Below are 22,428 nucleotides of genomic sequence, written 5' to 3' on the forward strand. Positions count from 1 at the left end.
TTGGTTCTAGTGTTTAATATTTTTTTTAAGGGGCAATGTTGGTAAATGCCTTACAAAAATGATGGAAAATCCTTTAAAACTATTTTGAACCACAGCTTCAAAATAGAACATTGACACCCCGATGTATGAAACCAGTGCACAATTGACAAATCTGCATTGTACTGAAGCACAACGTATGATGGGAGCTGTCTTGCATTCCATTGGGCTGGATGTATTACTTTGATATGTATTTCTTAATTCCCCTTCAGCAATTTTCTTATTCTCCTGAATACATTCTTAATTTAGAAACCCCAGAATAATTATCAGGACTCCCAACAGACCTAACAGATGTACATCAGCTACTACTGCACATTTTAAGCATGTCATACTATAAGTATATAAAGGGACACAACCAGTAGCCTATTTTATGATGAAGAGGCACGAGGCATGTTTCTTAGCCAAGGATCCATTCTGCTTAAATATTTATCAAAGGTGAGCTATTAAGCTTTACATATATATATATACACATACATACACACACACACACACATACACATACACATACACATACACATACACATACACATACACATACACATACACATATATATATATATATATATATATATATATATATATATATATATATATATATATATATATATATATATATATATATTTTTTTTTTTTTCTTTCTTTTATGTTTCAATCTTTATATTGAGAGAATAAGTAGACTATATACGAATTTTACAACAAACATATTATATCACCAGTTCTTATATCAAATAGTAATAATTTAATAAAACACATTACAATGAGAAGAAAAAAAAACACCTTTTTTCTATTCAATTACCAGTTTGTATATTTATTTATGTATTTATTTTTAAATAAAAGCTACATAGTTACATAGTTGGTAAGGTTGAATAAAGAGACCAGTCCATCCAGTTCAACCTGTGTAGGTTTCTCATATCCCCTATATTGTTTTCGCTAAGATGCACGTCCAAGAGTCTTTTAAAACTATTCATACTTCCTGCCAACACCACTGAATGTGGAAGAGAGTTCCACATCCTTACCGCCCTGACAGTGAAAAAACCCCTATGCAGCTTAAGGTCAAACCACCTCTCTTCCAGTCTCAAAGTCTAAATATATTTATTTTTACATACGTTTTTTAAAATTTTTATTTTTTTTTTTGAAGAAAAAAATAAGTGTGTCAACATATCTCTATAGATTTATTTTTTTATTTGTCACCGCAGATATTTCCCCAAATATGAATACCACTTAATTAAAATGTTTTTGATCAGGTGAGTCTTCATACACATTTTATCATACTATTTCACAAAATTAGAATGAGACAGCTGTCTCTGCACAACTTCTTACTACTATTACTACTTGGAAAGAAGAAAGAAATGGCTGCACATCCAGAGCTTCCGATTGCCTTTTATTGTTCACAAAGATAACACCGAGGACACCAAACTGCGGTCTCGTAGGCGCGTTTCACACATACATCTTGTGCTTAATCATTACCAAATAATATTACTAATATTAATAATATTAATGATAATAATACTACTAAAAATAATAATAATAAATAATAATACGTATTATTGTTATTATTAAAATATAATAATAATTATGATAAGAAAAGTGTGGATACTATCACATTTATTTAGTTAGAAAAAAAATATTTTTTTCAGGTCTGCAATTAACCTCACTGGCAATATAATTATGTCAGATTTTTGCGTCTCAAAGCGGTACAATTGTTTTGCATGGAAATTTGGCGTTTTATATTGTAAGTCTGTAATTCTTAGGAATAACTCACTTAAATCTGTCCAAATAAGAGTCTAGTAGACATCCCGGGTATGATAAAGTTTGAAATACAAAATCATATATATCATATAATAAATAACTATAAATAATTATAACAAATAATAATATAACGTTAATAAAATGTATTCAATAATGTAATCAAATACACAGAAATTTGCTCAGTTGCAGAATTTTCGCTGTCATCACTTTCAGTATTTGATGACGAATTTCCCCACAAATCACTATCGCTCAATTCTGCAAGTGTTCTAATTTATTATCATTGTTTTCTAGCTGGTCTAAAACCGCTTTTGACGTAAAGGAACACTTTTTAGTTGCTATGAACATTCTCAAGTTTCCAGGCAGAAAGAACAGTATATATAATATATAAGTGCATGCAGGGCACTGGACAAAGCACTAGGGACAAAAAAGGATGTGAAATGATTTGATACAGTAATGTAATCTGTAAGATTACAGTGTACTGTATATGTATTATGTTTTTTGCACTTTTTGAATTTGCCGCCGGGCTCTGTCCCCGTGAGTCGTGAGGCTCGGAGGGAACAGAGCCCAGCACTGTGATGAACTGAGTGGAGTACACAGCCCGCGGACACAGCGGGATGACATTGCAGGATCCTGGGTACAAGGTAAGTAACTTTCCCAGGACCCTGCGCTGCGATCCCGAGTGTGGCTCGGGGTTACTGCATTTGGTAATAAAAATTTACCCCGGGCCACACTTGGGATTACTGCCTGGGAGGTTAACAGAAAGAAGCACGGCTTGTTTCTTACCCAAGGATCAAATGTACATGCGCCTATTATAGTAAACACACCTGTTGGGAGTTACTATATAAAAAAAACGAATTTGCACTATAAATATTAGATATTGCCATACACACCGGAGTGAGAGCATTAATTCTAGGGCCATTATTCATGGTTAACTCAAAAGTAGTGACCTGTAGGGATTCTTAAAGCATTACGTATACACCTACAGTATAATATAGGGTACTAAAGTTTGTCATGGTTTTACTGACACGCAAAATTTTAAAGCTTAATATACTTGGTATCTATTTACTTGGTGCAACCTTATATTTTAGCAATTAGGTTATATACTGCATTTATGTGATCTAAAATTAACTTTAGTGTATTTTTTACAAAAAAAAAAAAAAATTGCACTTGATAAATCATTGTGCAAATATTGTGTGACATACAAAATTGGAACTACAACCATTTTATTCTCCAGAATCTTTTCTTTCAGAATATATACAATGTTTGGTGAGGAGGGGGGTAAAGTAATCTTTAAGCCTAAAATTATTTTTAAACACGTGTGCAAAAACAGCTCTGGCAGCAAAAAAGGTTAAACTACATGTATAGAATTGTTCCTTTTTTTAATTTTGGTTAAAAAACACCTCTATTTAAACAGATTTATTCTCACTTCTCATCGTGTTTCTGGGACAGGAAGTGAAGGGAAAGCTCCTTAACAGGACACAGACAAGACAAATGTAACCTGGCTGTGTTTTTTTTAACCACTTGACCTCTGGAAAATTTACCCCCCTTCATGACCAGGCCATTTTTTTGCGAAACGGCACTGTGGTTCTTTACTGACAATTGTGCGGTTGGGCAACATTGTACCCAAATAAAATGTACGTCCTTTTTTCCCCACAAATAGAGCTTTCCTTTGATGGTATTTGTATATATTAATCTCTGCTGCAAAACACATCCAATGAAAAATTGTTAAAAATCAAATTTCTTCAAAAATTTAGGCCAATATGTATTCTGCTACATATTTTTGGCAAAAAAAATCCCAATAGGCATATATTGATTGGTTTGCATAAAAGTTATAGCATCTACAAGCTCTGAGATATTTCTATTTATTTATTTTTAGTGGTAATGGCAGCCATCAGTGACTTATAGTGGGACTGGGATATTGCGGTGGACATTCAGACACTAACTGACACTTTTTGGTTTTTCTCTTTAGAACCACTTTAGGAAGCCCATATCTCATTAGAAAATGTCCCAGCACAATACACAATATCGCTCTGACACACTGCATCTCAGATCTCGGTAAAGAGCCTATGATGTAGGCGCTTTACCATATGCAGGGCCATCTTTAACCACTTGACCACTGGGCACTTAAACCCCCTTCCTAACCAGACCAATTTTCAGCTTTTGGTGCTCTCACATTTTGAATGACAATTACTCAGTCATGCAACACTGTACCCATATGAAATTTTTGTCCTTTTTTTCACACAAATGGAGCTTTCTTTTGGTGGTATTTAATCACCGCTGGGTTCTTTATTTTTTGCGCCGTAAAAGAAAAAAGACCGAAAAATCTGTAAAAAAATACATTTTTCTTTATTTCTGTTATAATATTTTGCAAATTAGTAATTTTTCTTCATATATTTTGGCCAAAATTTATACCGCTACATATCTTTAGTAAAATTAACCCAAATCGGTGGATATTATTTGGTCTTTGTGAAAGTTATAGAGTCCAAAAGCTATGGTGTGAATATCTGAAAATTGATCACACCTGAAGTACTGACGGCCTATCTAATTTCTTGAGACCCTAACATTCCAGAAAAGTACAAATACCCCCCAAATGACCCCTTTTTGGAAAGAAGACATTCCAAGGTATTTAGAAAGATGCATGGTGAGTTTTTTGAAGTTGTCATTTTTTCCCACAATTCTTTGCAAAATCAAGGTTTTTTTTTTTACTTTTTTTTTTCCCACAAAATTGTCATATTAGCAGGTTATTTCTCACACACCGCATATGCATAGCACAAATTACACCCCAAAACACATTTTGCTATTACTCCTGAGTACGGCGATACCACATGTGTGAGACTTTTACACAGCGTGGCCACATACAGAGGCCCAACATGCAGGGAGCACCTTCAGGCGTTCTGGAGCACCCAGGCCAATTCTGACATTTCTCTCTTACATGTAAAAATCATCATTTATTAGCTAGAAAATTACATAGAACCCCAAAACATTATATATGTTTTTTTAGCAAAGACCCTAGAGAATACAATGGCGGTCGTTGCAACTTTTTATCTCGCACGGTATTTGCGCAGCAATTTTTTAAACGCGTTTTTTTTGGAAAAAAAACTGTTTTGTGCTTTACAAAAACCAAAACAGTAAAGTTAGCCTAATGTTTTTGCATAATGTGAAAGATGAAGTTATGCCGAGTAAATAGATACCCAACATGTCACCTTTCAAAATTGCACGCGCTTGTGGAATGGCGCCAAACTTTGCTACTCAAAAATCCCCATAGGCGATGCTTTAAAATTTTTTACTGGTTACATGTTTTGAGTTACAGAGGAGGTCTAGGGCCAAAATTATTGCTCTCGCTCTACCGATCGCAGCGATACCTCACATGTGTGGTTTGAACACCGTTTTCATATGTGGGCGGGACTTACGTATGCGTTTGCTTCTGCATGCGAGCACACAGGGACAGGGGCGCTTTAAAACATTTTTTTTTTTTTTTATTGTTCATTTTACTTTATTTATTTTAGCTTGATGCTTTTTTCCAAAAAAAAAAAAAAAAAATTTTGACCACTTTTATTCCTATTACAAGGAATATAAACATCCTTGTAATAGGAATATGGCATGACAGGTCCTCTTTACAGCGAGATATGGGGTCAATAAGACCCCACATCTCACCTCTAGGCTGGGAAGCCTGAAATAAAAAAAAAAAAAAAACGATCCTGGCTTCGATCGTAGCGGTGAGTCGGTAGAAGCGTGGGAGGGGGGCCATCCCCTCTCGCCTCCCGTAAGAATGATCAAGCAGTGGAACAGCCACTATGATCATTCCTATGGTGTAGGGAATCGCCGGCTGAAAACGCTGATATCTGAATGATGCCTGTAGCTGCACCCATCATTCAGATATCCCCGCACAAAGTCAAGGACATTGTATGACGGCCGGCGGGCGGGAAGTGGTTAAAACGCTTTTTTTTTTTTTTTTAACACAAAGTTGTCCATTTATACAATATTTCTACCACATAACATGTACATACCAAAAATGACACCCCAAAATTGATTCTCCTGCTCCTCCTGAGTACGGCGATACCACATGTGTGAGACTTCCACAGCCTGGCCACATACAGAGGGCGAGTACAGCTGAGCATGGCTCAGCATGGCAGGGTATGGCGGGGTATTGCGGAGTATGGCGGGGTATTGCGGAGTATGGCGGGGTATGGCAGGGTATTGTGGGGTATGGCGGAGTATGGCGGGGTATGGCGGAGTATGGTGGGGTATGGCGGAGTATGGCGGGGTATGGCGGAGTATGGCGGGGTATGGCGGGGTATGGCGGGGTATGGCGGAGTATGGCGGAGTATGGCGGGGTATGGCGGAGTATGGCGGGGGCATGGCAGAGTATGGCGGGGGCATGGCAGAGTATGGCGGGGGCATGGCAGAGTATGGCGGGGGCATGGCAGAGTATGGCGGGGGCATGGCAGAGTATGGCGGGGGCATGGCAGAGTATTGCACAGCATTGGAGAGTATTGTGGGGGCATTGCAGAGTATTGCACAGTATTGCAGAGTATTGTGGGGGCATTGCAGAGTATTGCACAGTATTGCAGAGTATTGTGGGGGCATTGCAGAGTATTGTGGGGGCATTGCAGAGTATTGCACAGCATTGCAGAGTATTGTGGGGGTATTGCAGAGTATTGCACAGCATTGCAGAGTATTGTGGGGGTATTGCAGAGTATTGCACAGCATTGCAGGGTATTGTGGGGGTATTGCAGAGTATTGCACAGCATTGCAGAGTATTGTGGGGGCATTGCAGAGTATTGCACAGCATTGCAGAGTATTGTGGGGGCATTGCAGAGTATTGTGGGGGTATTGCAGAGTATTACACAGCATTGCAGAGCGTTAGGGATGGCTGAGCATGGATGGATGGATGTCTCTGTGCAGCGCTGTGGGCACTACACATCCAGCCCACAGCGCTGCAGACATCCATCCATCCCCCTCCCTGCTCACTGTGTACCGATCGGTACACAGGAGGGGAGGAGAGGAACCGGCGTCATCAGATGACGCCGGTCTGTTTACATGTGATCGCGCCGTCATTTGACGGCGCGATCACATGGTAAATGGCCGCGATCAGCGGCCATTTACCGGGATCCGTGATGCGCCGGGTCCCCTGGACCCGGCGGTCACGGATGTGTTCAGGTGCGCGCCCCAGGGGGCGCGCGAGAGGGGAATTCCGGGAGGACGTCATATGACGTCCTCCCAGAGTTGTACAACCGCCCTGCAGCCGTCATTCGGCTATGGGCCGGTTGGTAAGTGGTTAATATTGATTGGACCCTGGGCAAACATTTTCTTGGGCCCCCCTTCCATGCAGTTTAGCTCTCCACCTGCTCTGAGACATACAATAAATAGCAGCTAGACTCAAAATCTGTTTACTAAATCAAATCAGGCAGCGATTGCGATTGGTTGCCAGATGTTACAGTGTATCATTATCGCTCACTGACTGGATGCTAGAGGTTACAGCACACATTATGGCTCACTGATTGTTTGCTAGAGATTTCAGCACATGATTTCTGCTTGTTTGCTAGAGATTACTGTACATCAATACTGCTCACTGATTGGTTGCTAGAGGTTACTGCACATGATTATTGCTCACTGATTGGTTGATAGAAGTTACAGCAGATCATCTCCTCAAGGCCTGCACACCATGGACTGGGGAGCTGAGGGGCCCATCAATAGACAGAAAACTCCTAGGGATCCTAGGACTCCTGGGATCAGTGGCAGTGCTGGGGGGGAGGGTGTGATCAATGGCAATGCTGATTTTTTTTTTACCAACTACCAATATAAGGAGGAGGAGTTTCAACATAATGAGAAGATTTACACTGACCACCAATGTAACTGAGACATTTAGCCTGCGTTCACATTTGTGTGTGTGTCGGGAACGCACGCAAAATCACTTTTCTGACACCACAGAAATTTGCTGCCTTTTAGCAGAGACAGCAGTGCCATTAATTATTAATGACACCCTCACTCATCTGCTGATGACATGTGCTGTGGCACCATGTGATTTTGAAAAAGCATTAGGGACTTTCTTCTGAATTTCTAGTGCATAGACCTCAGGGGATATGATATACATATGAATGCCGCCTCTATTTACATATGAATCTCGCCGGTCCGCCATTATTTACATATGAATGCAGCCGGTCTGTTGCTATTTACATGTGAATGTCATCACTATTTACATATCAATGCAGGCTATTTACATATCAATGCAGGTTATTTACATGTAAACACAGGGTCTGCAGGTGAGTCATCTGTACACAACAGGGCAGAGCTGGGCAGCATTAGTAACAGAACTTCACACTGAGATATCAGGACACAACACAGGGCTAAAATCTCAAGGGACGATGGAATTTAAACTGGGATAGTTGGCAAGTATTAGGCAGCTGCTTTGGGGTCCCACAACAATGACAGGACCCAGGGCAGCCGCCCCTTTTGCCCTGCTTTAAAGACGGCCCTGACCACATGATCAGCTGTGACCAATCAGCTAAACAAAGCGGTAACCAGGAAGTGCTTTCCTCAGTTTGCGCTAACAAGGCGCCGATCAATGGCTCTCCTGACAGGGTGGTCTGCGCTGATAATCAGTGCATTGATTATCAGCACAGCCCCCATCAGAGATGCCCACCACAGATGCCAATCAATGCCCATCAGATGCCAATCAGTACCTATTACAAATGCCAATCAGTGCTCATCAGTAATGCCTGTCATTGCCCATTTGTGGGGAAAAACATTATAACAATTTAATTTGGGTTCAGTGTTGCATGAATGTGCAATTTCCATTTTAAGTGTGACAGCACTGAAAGCTGAAAATCGGTCTGGGCAGGAAGGGGGTAAAAGCGCTCTGCATTGAAGTGGTTAAAATGATATGAAATAATGCACACTGATATATGACATGTACAATAACATATAATGTAATATTACCAGATTTACGCATAATTGCCATAAGTTAACATTAGTGAAGAATGAGTAGAACATCATGGGACACCCAAGACCCCAAAGAAAGGAAATTTTTAGACACAAAGGAGAATGGAACATCAAATGTAAGTAAAAAAAATACTGAAGATGTGGTAAATTTCTGTATGTACTGCTAAATTTGTATTATACTTTAGATATGTTACAGAGAGCTCAATTCAAGAATGGATATTGCATGTGGTATTTGGGTCACGTGACACATTTTTCCCAAATATCACACGCAATACTGAAACTGTCAATTCACTATCCCTTTCTTGTAAAAAAACTGTTTTAAAGTCAATTGACTAAAGGACATACATAAATAAATTCATATGTTAAAGGATTAGTGGTCCAGGCATACGATAGGTGAAGAATGTAGTTAATTTCAGCTGGTTGTCAAGGAGCTGGCACCCTCTGGCATCCTTAACAACCAAAAATAGCTGGTTGTTAAAGAGCCGCCACCCACTGTGTCTTCAACAACTATGACTCATCTTCTATCAGCAGGATTCCCTGCTGATAGCAGAATGTAAGTTTTTGCATACATTTTTTTTTTTTTTAATAAAACAGTACGGGGCTCCCCCCAATCCATACCAGGCTCTTTAGATCTGGTATGAGTTTTAAGGGGGACTCCATGCTAAAATTTTTAAAAAATGGTTGGACTTCCGGTTCCAACGCCGTATGTAGGAGGCAGAGAGATTGACGGCTCCGCTTAGCCAGCAGAAAGATTTCAATATATTAAGCCTCGGGACAACTCACCCCCCCGCCAGACAACCTCCACAGATCCCCTGTGTTGCTGTGGATGGAGCGGTATCTGTCACAGCCGCGATCCCACTCTGGATCCCGCTTGAGTGACACTTCTCCCTCCGCCTCAGGAGCTTCAGGGAGATCTAAAATGTCCGCTGAAGCGTCTGCTTCTCCCCTTACACAAACCGTTCTGCAGCCACAGCTCACAGGCAATCCCAGTGAGGGGGGGATGATGCTGAGCACAGTGCACATATGGATGTCAGTGGGACAGGGAACCAGGAGTTTCCAGCCTCCTATGACAGAATAGCCCAAGCAGTGGCAGCCTTGCTTTCCCCCACAATCACAGCCGGAGTGGACAGAGCAGTATCTGCAGGCATCCTGCAGCTCTGCAAAGAGCTGGATGACCACTCTTAGAGGATAATGGAGGCTGAGCAATGCATATCTTCATTGGAAGACGACCAATATAGCATGAATGTGACTATAGAAAAATTTACTCAAGCCCAGCTTTTGCACAAACGAATGGAGGAGTTGGAAAATCGTTCCAGAAGAAACAACCTCTGGATAATAGGACTCCCCGAGTCATTTAAGCATGGCTCACTCCTTGATACTTGCACCTCTGCCCTCCCAGAAGCTCTCGGCTTACATCGCAGATGCACTGTGGAAAGGGCTCATCAGATAGGAACCCCATCGAACGAGCAAAATCATTCTAGGCCAATTATTGCAAAATATCTGAATTATGCAGACAGCACGGATATTTTGTAGAACTTCCGAAAGTCACGATCAGTGATAATAGAGGGTCACAAGCTCCTCATCTTTGCAGATTATTCTGCTGAGGTATCCCGCAAACGCAAAGAGTTCCAACCTGTGTGTGCAGAGCTATTCAAACGTAACGTCCGTTTCATGTTAGCCTACCCTGCAGTCCTTCGTTTACAAGCCCGGGATGAGGAACAGCTCACTTTTCAATCTCCCGAAAAGGCAACTGCTTTCCTACAGACACTTGCATCAACAACCAAGCACCCATCTTCTGATACATACACAGAAGAAGTGAAAAGTGTGCCCAGGGAGCAAAGAAGCCCCAGGAAGGATCCGCCAAAACACCTAAAACACACCTCCTCACTGGATCAACTCACTCCTCGCTGATATTGGCTAAAAAGAAAGCCCACCACCAGTTGCAGTGACAGACGTATCCTTTCTGTTGGAGCCCTGATCTGCCAGGAACCAACCGCCTCTAGGTTTATAATCTGAGTGCACTCCCCAGTTGAGTTTCTCTCATTGATTTATTGATTATCTGTTCCTATGTTCCATATGCAGTCTTCTCAATGTTTTTGAAATGCTCTTTGTTATGCTCCTTGCTGCCAGAACCCACTATAGGTTTTCTCTTTGGCAAGGCTACTATGCCCTTTGGCCTTTTGGCTCACCCAATAGGGAAATTCTGCAAGCCAGGGGATGGTGGAGCTCCTCTCCCAGATTTACCTTACTTTCTGGGGAGAGACACCTTACCCTTACAACACATCTCTATGGCTTGCGGTCTGTAAGGCAGTGTAATGAGCATACGGAAAAAAGTGAAGTCTCAAAGTTTACTCTATTTTGCTTTTCTTTCCTTTTCTATTTCTTTCTGCCTCATTTCTTTCTGCTTCTCAAGAAGGGATGGTTCCCCTGATTAAGAATCTGGAAAATTACAACACCTCCCCAGCCTCCTTTGGCAGATCATACCGCACAGGTAATCTACACACTCTACCCCATACACTATCTCCATTCAACCTAATCTATGGCCAGTATACGCATAACATCCTGGAATGTTAAGGGGCTGTGCTCCACTACAAAAAGAATGAAGGTCCTTAGACACCTAAATAGATTAAAATCCAACATAGTACTGCTACAGGAGACACACTTAGCGGAATTCGATTTTTTCCGAATGCAAAAGTTATGGGTAGGCAGGGTGTTAGGGTCAGCATCTAAAGGCCGCAAAGCAGGTACAATCATACTTCTGAGAGAAAACAAATTTTCAGGGGAAGACTCAAGGCAATCAACTGCACATGCACAGGCGTGATGAAATACTTTATCCACGACGCATAGAGCGTCTCTGTCAGGATGCCAAATCTGACGTTTCACCAGGGACACTGACAGCTATGTCTTGTTACAACTCTAACTAAGGCTGTCTCTGTGGGACTAGCAACTTGACTCAATCAGCTACCCTTCAAACAGGAGTCTTTTGTTAAAAGAGTTTCTATCTAAATACAGTGACTGGACGGACTTTGTCATGTATGGTGCATGTCACTGAAACCATTAGTCTGATCCACAAATATTATTTAATCCCATTAACAATAGCCTTGTTACAGGTGTGTGCATGCATGATTGAAGTGTGATGCAGCTGCTCTTTAATAGACAACGTTGTCTAATTTTAATATGATCTTGGTGTTGGTGGTGAGTACCTGGTCTTGGATCTTTTTGTATTAAATATATTTTTCTAATAAAATGTAACCCTTATTAAACAGCATGGTCCGCCTGTGTCTCTTCTCAGTGGGAGTCTTCCCCTGAAAATTTTTTTTCTCTCTATAGTATTTTAGGCACAGAGACTGCACTTATTATTGGTGAGCCTGCAAATTTTGGGACATCACACAGGTATACTGAACACCCAGTGTTGTGTTTACTAATAGTGAGTATTAATCTCCAACCAATTTTTCTATATACAGTCATACTTTTTCATAAATAATTACCATGCAACATATTATCAGTTGACAGCAATGAGGACGGAAGGTCAGTATCAATCCACCTTAAATTCCAAATCCAGAGAAATCAGGATAACTAACATCCATGCACCTAACTCCCAAGACAAATCCTACTCCACCGACCTCACAACTCAATTAGCGACTGAGTCCAACCTCCCCCATCTTATAGGAGGCGATTTCATTTCAGCCATCAACAATTCTGAAGACAGATCTAGTTTCCATTGTAAATTAAGACCGTTAACACGAGACCTATTCACCAACTTTTACCACACGGTGAACGCCTTCCACTTAATAGACACGTGGAGAATTGAACACCCCCTAGATAAAGAATTCACGTTTTTCTCTCCAGTCCATAACTCATTTGCCAGGCTAGACTATTTTCTCTGCACCCCCTCCTTGCTCCACATGGTCAGGGACTCCCGCATCCATGACATGGTCATTTCTGACCACTCCCCTATCACAGTTCTGTTGGACAACCTCCAAACCCACCCAGAATTTAGACAATGACACTTCCCATCACACCTAAACCAAAATGAAGGCTTTCAGTCCATGCTGAAAGAGGCCTGTAAGGAGTACACACACACACACACACCAATAGCTCTCACGCAGACAATCCTAATTTGTTCTGGGAGGCAGGCAAAGCATTCCTCCGAGGAAGGATAATATCCTTCGTATCGGTCTACAAGAAGAATGCACACAAAACATACCTAGAGACCAGTCATAGTCTACGTAATGCCCAGAAACAACTTACAGAGTGCAATACTCCAGAAAACAGAAAGGCGTGGCAGGAAGCCAAAGACCGCTTTGACATCTGGGCACATAACCTAGAACGTTTGGAAATGACCCATGCCCAATTACATTTCCACAAATTTGGCAATAAGGTATGGAAATTACTTGCCAGACTCTCAAAAGGCACATACCTCCTCACACACATTACTGCCTTACACAACCCTGACTGCACTCTCTCTTCTTCCCCCAAGGACATTAACAAAACTTTGGAAACATTCTACACCAACCTTTATGCCCAAGAACTGATAGATCCCTGCGAAGCGACCAAATGGCTTGAATCCTCACCTCTCCCACGGATTAAATCTGAATTACTGACAACTTTAAACTCTCCAATTACAAAGGAAGAAATCCTGACCTCCATTAAAGGTCTGGAAAGTGGTACAGCCCCAGGCCCTGATGGCTACACTTCTGATTTTTTAAAATTGTTAAAAGATGATATCACCCCCTCCCTGTTTTCAGTATACAACAAAATTTGGGAATGGTGGTCCACATCTCCCAAGAGGTCACCAAGCAAATATAAAACTAATTGCCTAAAAAGGGAAAGGATCCACAGCAGCCAGGGTCTTACCGCCCAATCTTGTTGCTAAACATAGACTCCAAAATACTCTCTAAAATTATAGCCTCTCGTTTAGCACACATCATGCCATCTCTTATCCATCATGCACAATCGGGATTTACCAGGGCAGGTCAGCCTCATCCAACCTGAGGAAAGTCCTTGCTGCCCTAGAATACGCAAAACAACATCCCCTGGAAGATGTAGCGATCATTACCCTAGATGCTGAAAAGGCATTTGATAATGTCAGCTTCCAATGGCTATCCTTAGTGATGCAAAAATTTGGGACGTCAGGCCCCTTCTATTACTTTAAACACAACCTTTGCTTAGCACCGTCAGCTACGGTAATAGCCGCTGGTGTCCAATCCCATTCGGTTACATAAGGAAACAAGACAGGGCTGCCCCCTCTCCCCCGTTATTTAATCTGGCTATGGAGCCTCTCTCACGTCATCTCAGTTCTGCAGCATGCATCCATGGCATACCACTCAGAACAAATGACTTGAGAGTTGCCCTTTTTGCAGATGATATCCACCACGTCCCCCCAAACAGACATACCCTCCATTCAATTGATTTTTACATCCTTCCACAAATGCTCTGGCCTGAAAATAAACTTCTCCAAGAGCGAAATTCTCCCTCTAGATACACGTAACTCACAAAAATGGTCACTTTCTTCTCCTTTTTACATAAACGAGAACCACATCACGTACTTAGGCATTAAAATAGGAAAGGAACCATCCTCTCTCTACTATCTCAACTATCCTCCTCTGATATCAAAAACTGTAGGTGAATTGAAAGCATGGTCCAACCTCCCACTCTCGCTTTTTGGGAGATGTGCACTTTTTAAAATGGTGAGTTTTGCTCCTCTGCTATACCCTCTACAAACTTTACCACTACTGGTAAAGCACGAAGATATACAAACTTTAAACAAGACAATTACCTCCTTCATATGGAATAAGAGCAAACCTAGAATTGCACTGACCAAACTTTTTCTCCCAAAGAGTGAGGGGGGCCAATATGCCAAATATTAGAGTATATAATTTAGCATGTCTCCTGAGAACAGTAATGGACTGGATTACACAAGGGTCAAAATACTCCAATTATGGATTGGAATCGGACTTGGCCTACCCAATAAATCTCTCCGCCCTCCTTCATAGCTCACTGCAACGGATCCAGAGTCATATCAAACAAAATCTGCTGTTCAGAGACACAATAATAGCATGGAGAGAAGCGAGGAAAAAACTCCCTACGTCTCCAGTTTCTTCCAATCCATGGCAACCCTATGTTCCCACTGGGTCTTCTGTACAAGCCTTTATCTAAATGGAGAGACAAAGGATTAATCAATGCTCACTCTCTATACCATGGTGCAAATGGTTCTCTCAAACCTTTCCACCTCATCGCAGAAGAGTTCAGTCTTCCTACCCACCACTTTCTACATGTGTCGCAATACTCAAGCTTCATTGCCAAAACCTGAAATCTGAAGAAAAGCATCAGGTTCCAATAATCATTCTTAGACAAGCTAATAGAGGATCAGAGCTACTCCATATCAGATATCTACCACCCTCTCAACAGGAAATTCACTAAACCCATACAAAATACCTCCGTCGCATCCTGGTCAGTAGACTTACCGGGCCTAGTCTACATATCATAGCAGAATATAAGATTACAAGGAGCATTATAGCGAACAAGTCTTGGAAGGAAACTCAATTCAAACGAATGCACAGGGCTTACTACCCATTCTCTACGAGACACCCCTCCACTTCAGGGCCCGTCTGCCCATGGTGCTCCCTTCATAAACCCTCTTTAATCCACCGCTTATGGCTCTGTCCACAGATAGCTACCTTTTGGTCCACAATCCTTAACCTCATCCAAAAAGTGACTGATTTCACTCTGGAGAAAGACCCCATGCTTTTGCTATTTGGTTACTCACCAAAAATCAGTACAACAGCAGCCACCTCCAAGCCAATGCCTTGAGAAAACCTCTAATGGACTCTTCTGACTCTCCTCATAGCTCGAAGGACTATACTTAATCATTGGATCTCCACCACTCCTCCGACCGTTTCCGAAATTGTAAAATCGCTCAAAACTCTACTATTCCAAAAAAATAAGATGCTTTGCTCCACAAAAACTGTCCCAATACCAAATTCAAAAAATGATGGTCATCTTTCATCAATCGCTGTCTGACAACGTCAGAAAAAGCCATCTTCACTGCACCTCATTTTTCATCCAATACAAGGAACCTTTATTCAACTGCAAGTCCACCATAGCGCTAATTGATCCTACACACCTCCCATCAACATCCTTAAAGAAAATCTTTGATGTTTTGCTGTTCAGATGCCAAAAACACTTACAAGAGTACGTTCTACTAGAATCAGTACATTTGCCTTTTTTGCATTTACTGGATTCACATGCTCATTATTAGTGATGTTACTTCTGCCCCTTTTCTCAAGGGCGGGACAGGGGTCATCGGGAAGGGCGAGTCCTCAGACGCCCCTTCTATATTTCCCTTCTCCCCTCCTCTGCACAATTCCCACAACTCGTTCGTATCCTTTCTTCTGCTTCTGGTCTATAGCTCTCCCTTTTCTCTCTCTTTTTCCCCAAACTCTCTCTACCCCACCCTTCTTATACTATCAAAGATGGTAGGAATCTTCAGTACATAACCTGTATGTACCACTTCATGACATAGTTTGTCAACTATTCTTTGTTAAAATCTAAAAAAATTATATCTGAAAAAAAAAATGGTTTGGCGGCTCCCCTGAAATCCATGCAAGATCCTCCTGAACCATACCATGCCACATGCCCTCAACATGGGGGGTGCTTATGGTTGGGTGGGACTTCCATAGCTCCCAACTGTCCCTGATTTCGAGGGACTGTCCCTGATATGGAGCAAAGTCCATCTGTCCCTCTTTCCTCCTCATTTGTCCCTCATTTTGGTCTGATCCATATAGTTGTATATAAAATGCACTTTTTCTTTCAAAAAGTGTTTCCCAGTGCTAAACCTTGTGTGCATTTGTGCATTTTAAAAGCCAAATATAAAGGAATAGTAGTGGTAAAAAAAAAAGCTCTTGTGGATTTATTTAACCTTTTTTGGTTAATTCTTCTTTAAGGGGGTGTGACAGGGGGCGTGTCCTATGCCTACATATGTTTGTTAGTAGGTGTCCCTCATTCCCATCTCAGAATGTTGGGAGGTATGGGACTCCCAACAAAGCATCTTGTCTCCATGTTGATGAATGTAATTTCCTCCTTTTTTAATTGTCTAAAATGTGCAATTTTGTCTTGGAAATGTTAAAGATAGACAACTATCCTAATACTGATTAGTGGTTCCAAATTAATAATAACTACTTCAGTAGCAAACAGACACAAAAAGATACACTCAACATCTTTCCAAATCACTGGCTACAGTAAACAAAACATACAAAATAACAATACACACATATGCAGAGTTTAAAATTTCTTTCACACTAAGATACAAGTAAAATTGAGGCATTATCTGCAATTGGAATTAAATTTTTTATGAGATACTTCCTAAGGCTTGTCTACTAAAGAACACTGCAGCTTTACTCATTAGAGCAATGGGATTTGTTCATGTGGTTATAATTAAAACCAACCCAAGTTACACTTTCAATAATGGAATCCAGTTTAACCGCTTGACATCCAGCGCACGACGATATACGTCGGCAGAATGGCACGGCTGCACAAATGGGTGTACCCGTATGTCCTGATGTGGAACTTTTCTCTATACGCTATGCGTAATCCATGTCTCCTGCGCTAATAAAGCTCCCTTTCAGCCTCTTGGTATAATGCATCTTGGTACAACCCTGTTTTCCGAGTAAAACAGACATAACCACCATCCTCACATCCTTAGCTCCACAGGCAGACTTGTTTCTGGAGCACCTGTGTTGTTTATTCATAGTACTTAACAATAGAGATTGGTAGCTTCACAATCGATCAATCAAGCACAGGCATTCCTTCAAACAGGAGGAGTTATACAAATCTCAACCAATGAACAATGATTAGGGTAGTGTATGGGCATGTCTATGCAGGGGCAGTGTGTATGATTTCCCGCCCCCTGTCCCTGTAAGCCATGCTTTCCAGTAGACAAAGAAAGGCACATGGCTGGCCTTGAAATCATGAACGCTGTCCCCGAGCATAACGCACTCAAAGACTCCCGTTTTTACCATTGGCGTGAATCCTTATTCTGCATTGTTCAGAGAACAACGCATTTCCTGGATTATTCTACCATTCCTGTGGATGGGAGATTATCTGCAGAGACACGCCATAGTCCCTCCACATGCTGATCAGACACACAGAGAGACACACGAGTGTACATCCCCCCATAACTTATAATGTCTTTGCAGAGTGAACACATCCCCCCCAGACGATCGTCTGTGCATTGCACAGGGGCCCTTTGCTGGTGGACATATCCCCACTCTGCAAACACTTCTCTGCATCCTCAAGAAGCTTTCCACTACAAAACGGGTCTCAACCAGCGTCAGTATGCCCCTGTCCGCTCTTTAGAGTGGGCTGCAGGGGAGACATTAAGATGTATTTAAAATGTATTGTCACAATAAAATTTCCACAACAGTATCCTTTAAATCGCGGGCTAGCGAGTGTGTCGCTGGCACCGCAGGAGCGTGCCCGCAGGGCCTGCGGGCTCGATATCTGCCAGTGGCCCGCGATCGTGACACAGAGGCAGAACAGGGAGATGTAAACAAGCCATTTCCCTGTTCTGCCTAGCGACATGACAGGGATATACTGCTCCCAGTGATTGGGAGGAGTGATCTCTGTCATGTTCTAGTGAGCCCATCCCCCCTACAGTTAGAGCACACTGAAGGAACACATTTAACCCCTTGATCGTCCCCTAGTGTTTAACCCCTTCCCTGCCAGTGACATTTACACAGTAATCAGTGCATTTTTATAGCACTGATCCCTGTATAAATGTCAATGGTCCCAAATTAGGGTCAAAAGTGTCTGATCTGTCCACTGCAATGTCACAGTCATGATAAAAATTGCTGATCGCCGCCATTACTAATAAGAAAAAAAAATGAATAAAAATGCCATAAATCTATCCCCTATTTTATAGAGGCTATAACCTTTTTTTTTTACCAAAAATATGTAGAAGAATACAAATCGGCCTAAAATGAGGGAAAAATTATTTTTTTTATATTTTCTGGGGGATATTTATTATAGCAAAAAATATTGCTTTTTTTTCAAAATTGTCACTCTTTTTATGTTTATAGCGCAAAAAATAAAAACCACAGAGGTGATCAAATACCATCAAAAGAAAGCTTTATCTGTGGGAAAAAAAGGATGTCAATTTTGTTTGGGTGCAACGTCGCACGATCGCGCTATTGTCAGTTAAAGTGACGCAGTGCTGTATCGCAAAAATGCTCTGGTCAGGAAGGGGGTAAATCCTTCCCGGGGCTGAAGTGGTTAACCAGTTGCCGACCACCGCACACCGATATACGTCAGCACAATGGCAGTGGTGGGCAAATAGGTGTGCCTGTACGACATCTTTAAGAGCCAGGGATAGCAGGCGTGCGCCCACTGTGTACAGCGTGACAACTCGATGTCTGCCAGTCTCCCGTTGATCGTGTCACGGAGCCTCAGAATAGGGAAGTGCCAATGTAAACAAGGCATTTCCCCGTTCTGGTTTGTGTCATGACAGAGATCACTGCTCTGTCATTGAGAGCAGTGATTGCTGTCATGTGACTTGAAGTCCCTCCCTCCCACACAGTTAGAATCACTCCCTAGGACACACTTAACCCCTTCATCGCCCCCTAGTGGTTAACCCCTTCATTGCCAGTGTCATTTACACAGTAATCAATGCAATTTTATAGCACTGATCGCTGTATAAATGACAATGGTCCCAAAATAGTGTTAAAAAAGTTTGATGTGTCCACCATAGTGTTGCAGTCCTGATAAAAATTGCAGATGGCCGCCATTACTAATAGAAAAAAATTAATAATAAAAATGCCATAAAACTATCCCCTATTTTGTAGACGCTATAACTTTTGTGCAAACCAATCAATATACGCTTATTGCGATTTTATTTACCAAAAATATTTAGAATACATATCGGCCTAGACTGAGGAAAAATTTTGTTTTGTTTTTTTATATATTTATATATTTTGGGGGATATTTATTATAGCAAAAAGTAAAAAATAATGTGTTTTTTTCAAAATTGGCGCTATTTTTTTGTTTATAGCGCAAAAAATAAAAACCACAGAGGTGATCAAATATCACCAAAAGAAAGCTCTATTTGTGGGACAAAAAAGGACGTCAATTTTGTTTGGGTGCAACGTCACACGACCGCACAGTTGTCAGTTAAAACGACGCAGTGCTCTGGTCAGGAAGGGTGTAAAATCTTCCGGGGCTGAAGTTAAAGAATATTTTCCTTCACTAGCTTGAGTAAGCACCTAGGTAAGGGAAACAAAGGGGTTGATTTACTAAAACTGGAGAGGGCAAAATCTGGTGCAGCTGTGCATGGTAGCCAATTAGCTTCTAACTTCAGCTTGTTCAGTTAAGCTTTGACAAAAAAAGGAAACTGATTGATTTCTATGCAGAGCCACATCAGATTTTGCACTATCCAAAACCTCAAAGTTTCACATAATTGGTAAAGGCCAACTGCTGAGAGGGCTTTCCCTTACATCTCCTGTTCTGTGTATCCCCTAAGATTGATGGCAGTGTATGACAGGACATAGAATAGAGGGACATGTGCACCTGTAGTAAGTTCTGTCCAAAAGAAGGACTGGATCTTGCAATGAAGTAGAAGCTGAAGAACAGGAACTCCTGCTGGATATCACAGAGCTTGTCAGACAGGCAGAATTTGACAATGGGCAGGCATCTGAGATACAGATCTGGAAAACAAGAGAGTAAATAAGAGTTAGTCAAAGGTCAGCATCACACAGGAAGATAGTGAGTTGAAGGGATAAGCAAAGTGTAGGGAAGAAAAACAAACCAGAGGTCAGGTACTGAAAGGATCAAGTTCAGGTGTGGTCAAAATGCAAACCGGATATTTCACAGGAACAAGCAGGGTCTGGTCATGGGTCGCTGATGACCACTCAGCAATGATCTTGAGTAAGGATGAGCTCGGCATGTTCGCACAGCAAACATGCAGAGCCTGCCAGGAAGTCTGTGCTGAGCTAATCACAGGCAGTGAGACATTGTCCCGATGCACAGCTGCTGGCGGGGCTCTGTACGTGGGCTGTGCGAACACGCCGGAGCTCATCCTTAATCTTGAGTCTTGCAGTGCTTTAAATAGGCCACTGGGTTCAAAAGTAAATCCAAGTGTACATGCTTATGCGCATGTGCAGATGCAAGCAAAACCGCGATTCTGTACTGTTCTGCTTGAATGTGCAGTTCTTTTTTTCATGGGCAGGATCTCAGTTTTCCTGACACAAAGACTACTGTCTGCTGAGACTTGAAGTTTGGTCTGCTCTTTCTCCACTTATATTTGTAATATTTTTTCCCATTTAAAATAGGTAATCAACCAAACTACATTTACATATTTTTTTCTCTTGGGATTCCACAACAGTAAAGACTTAAAAGTTCTTATTACATTTATTCTGCTTGTGGTTTATTCTATAACAATTTTTGGGAACTCTGTGATCATCATATTAGTGTTCTGTAGCAAAACCCTGCAATCTCCTATGTACTTCTTCCTTACACAGTTGTCTACAAATGATATACTATTGACATCAGCCATTGTTCCCAACACACTCTATGTATCACTAAATGATGGTGCAACAATTTCTTTTGCTGCCTGTATTACCCAGTTTTATTTCTTTTGTGCATCAGAAATCTCAGAGTGTCTTCTTCTTACAGTAATGTCTTATGATCGATATTTGGCCATTTGTAACCCACTGCGGTATTCTGTTTTAATGAATAGAGGGCTTTGTTTGAAACTGATTATTGCCTCTTGGATGTTAAGCTTCTCATTGATAGATATTGTATCATTATCTAAGTTAGAGTTCTGCAAATCAAATATTATTGACCATTTTTTTTGTGACCTGGGTCCATTGATGAACATTTCTTGCTCTGATACATATTTTCTTCAGTTAGAAGTTACTTTACTAAGCATTCCACTTGTAATTATACCATTTATAATGCTTGTGATATCATATGCTTATATTATTTTTGCCATACTGAAGATCCAGTCCAAGTCTGGTAGGCAGAAAACCTTCTCCACCTGTAGTTCCCATCTGAGTGTGGTAATCATGTTCTATGGAACTCTAATTGGGATTTATGTTCTCCCAAACAGAGAACAAACACTGAATACTGGTAAGATTCTGTCATTGTCTTATACTGTGGTGATCCCTTTGCTGAACCCCATTATCTACAGCCTAAGAAACCAGGACATTAAGAAATCCTTGCAGAAAAATATTAGAAAAATGATTGTTATATAGAAACCTGGGATTTATTTACGACCAGTTCTTTTTGATCTAGGTCAGTTTAAAGTTTAAGTGCAATCTACTTTCTTATGAATATACATTTTTTCAATAAAATCCATTCTGTTTTGATCATTTACCATATTTTTCAATTCTTTAGCAGACTACGTAACGTGGAAGTTTAAAAATATGCAAGTATGCGTTAACAATCACATATTGAAGCCATTAGTAACTTTTGACACTTATCAATATTCATACATGGTTTATGTTACATAGCAAATGTGTACTTACAGACAATAAATAGCCATCCACATCCTTATTTTGAAAAACAAGATGTTAGATGCTTCCCACTCTTCAGATATCTCCTAGAAAGAAAAATATGGGCCAAGAGGGATACCTCCTGAGTTCTACCTACATATATCAGATAAATATTGATCTGCAACTGTACAGAGAACCAAAATGTTTCTCTTAG

The 22,428-nt window shown here is 41.0% G+C and overlaps 1 protein-coding gene across 1 annotated transcript; it reads left to right on the plus strand.

Annotated features, from left to right (window-relative positions):
* The first annotated feature begins 8,765 nt into the window (after positions 1–8,765).
* LOC141134242 (olfactory receptor 11L1-like) lies at positions 8,766–21,974 on the plus strand. The gene is made up of 2 exons (XM_073623819.1): positions 8,766–8,843; positions 21,051–21,974. Exons 1-2 carry the CDS (start codon positions 8,766–8,768, stop codon positions 21,972–21,974), a joined length of 1,002 nt encoding a protein of 333 aa, XP_073479920.1.
* Positions 21,975–22,428: the final 454 nt, after the last annotated feature.

The sequence above is a fragment of the Aquarana catesbeiana genome, linkage group LG03, assembly GCF_042186555.1.
Source record: "Aquarana catesbeiana isolate 2022-GZ linkage group LG03, ASM4218655v1, whole genome shotgun sequence".
Taxonomy (NCBI): Eukaryota; Metazoa; Chordata; class Amphibia; order Anura; family Ranidae; genus Aquarana; species Aquarana catesbeiana.

Bases quoted from the DNA above. Each gene is read 5' to 3' on its own strand.
- LOC141134242 (XM_073623819.1), top strand. From the start codon at position 8,766: ATGAGTAGAACATCATGGGACACCCAAGACCCCAAAGAAAGGAAATTT. The intron at 8,844-21,050 runs GTAAGTAAAAAA...CATTTAAAATAG, and splicing joins AGGAGAATGGAACATCAAAT to GTAATCAACCAAACTACATT.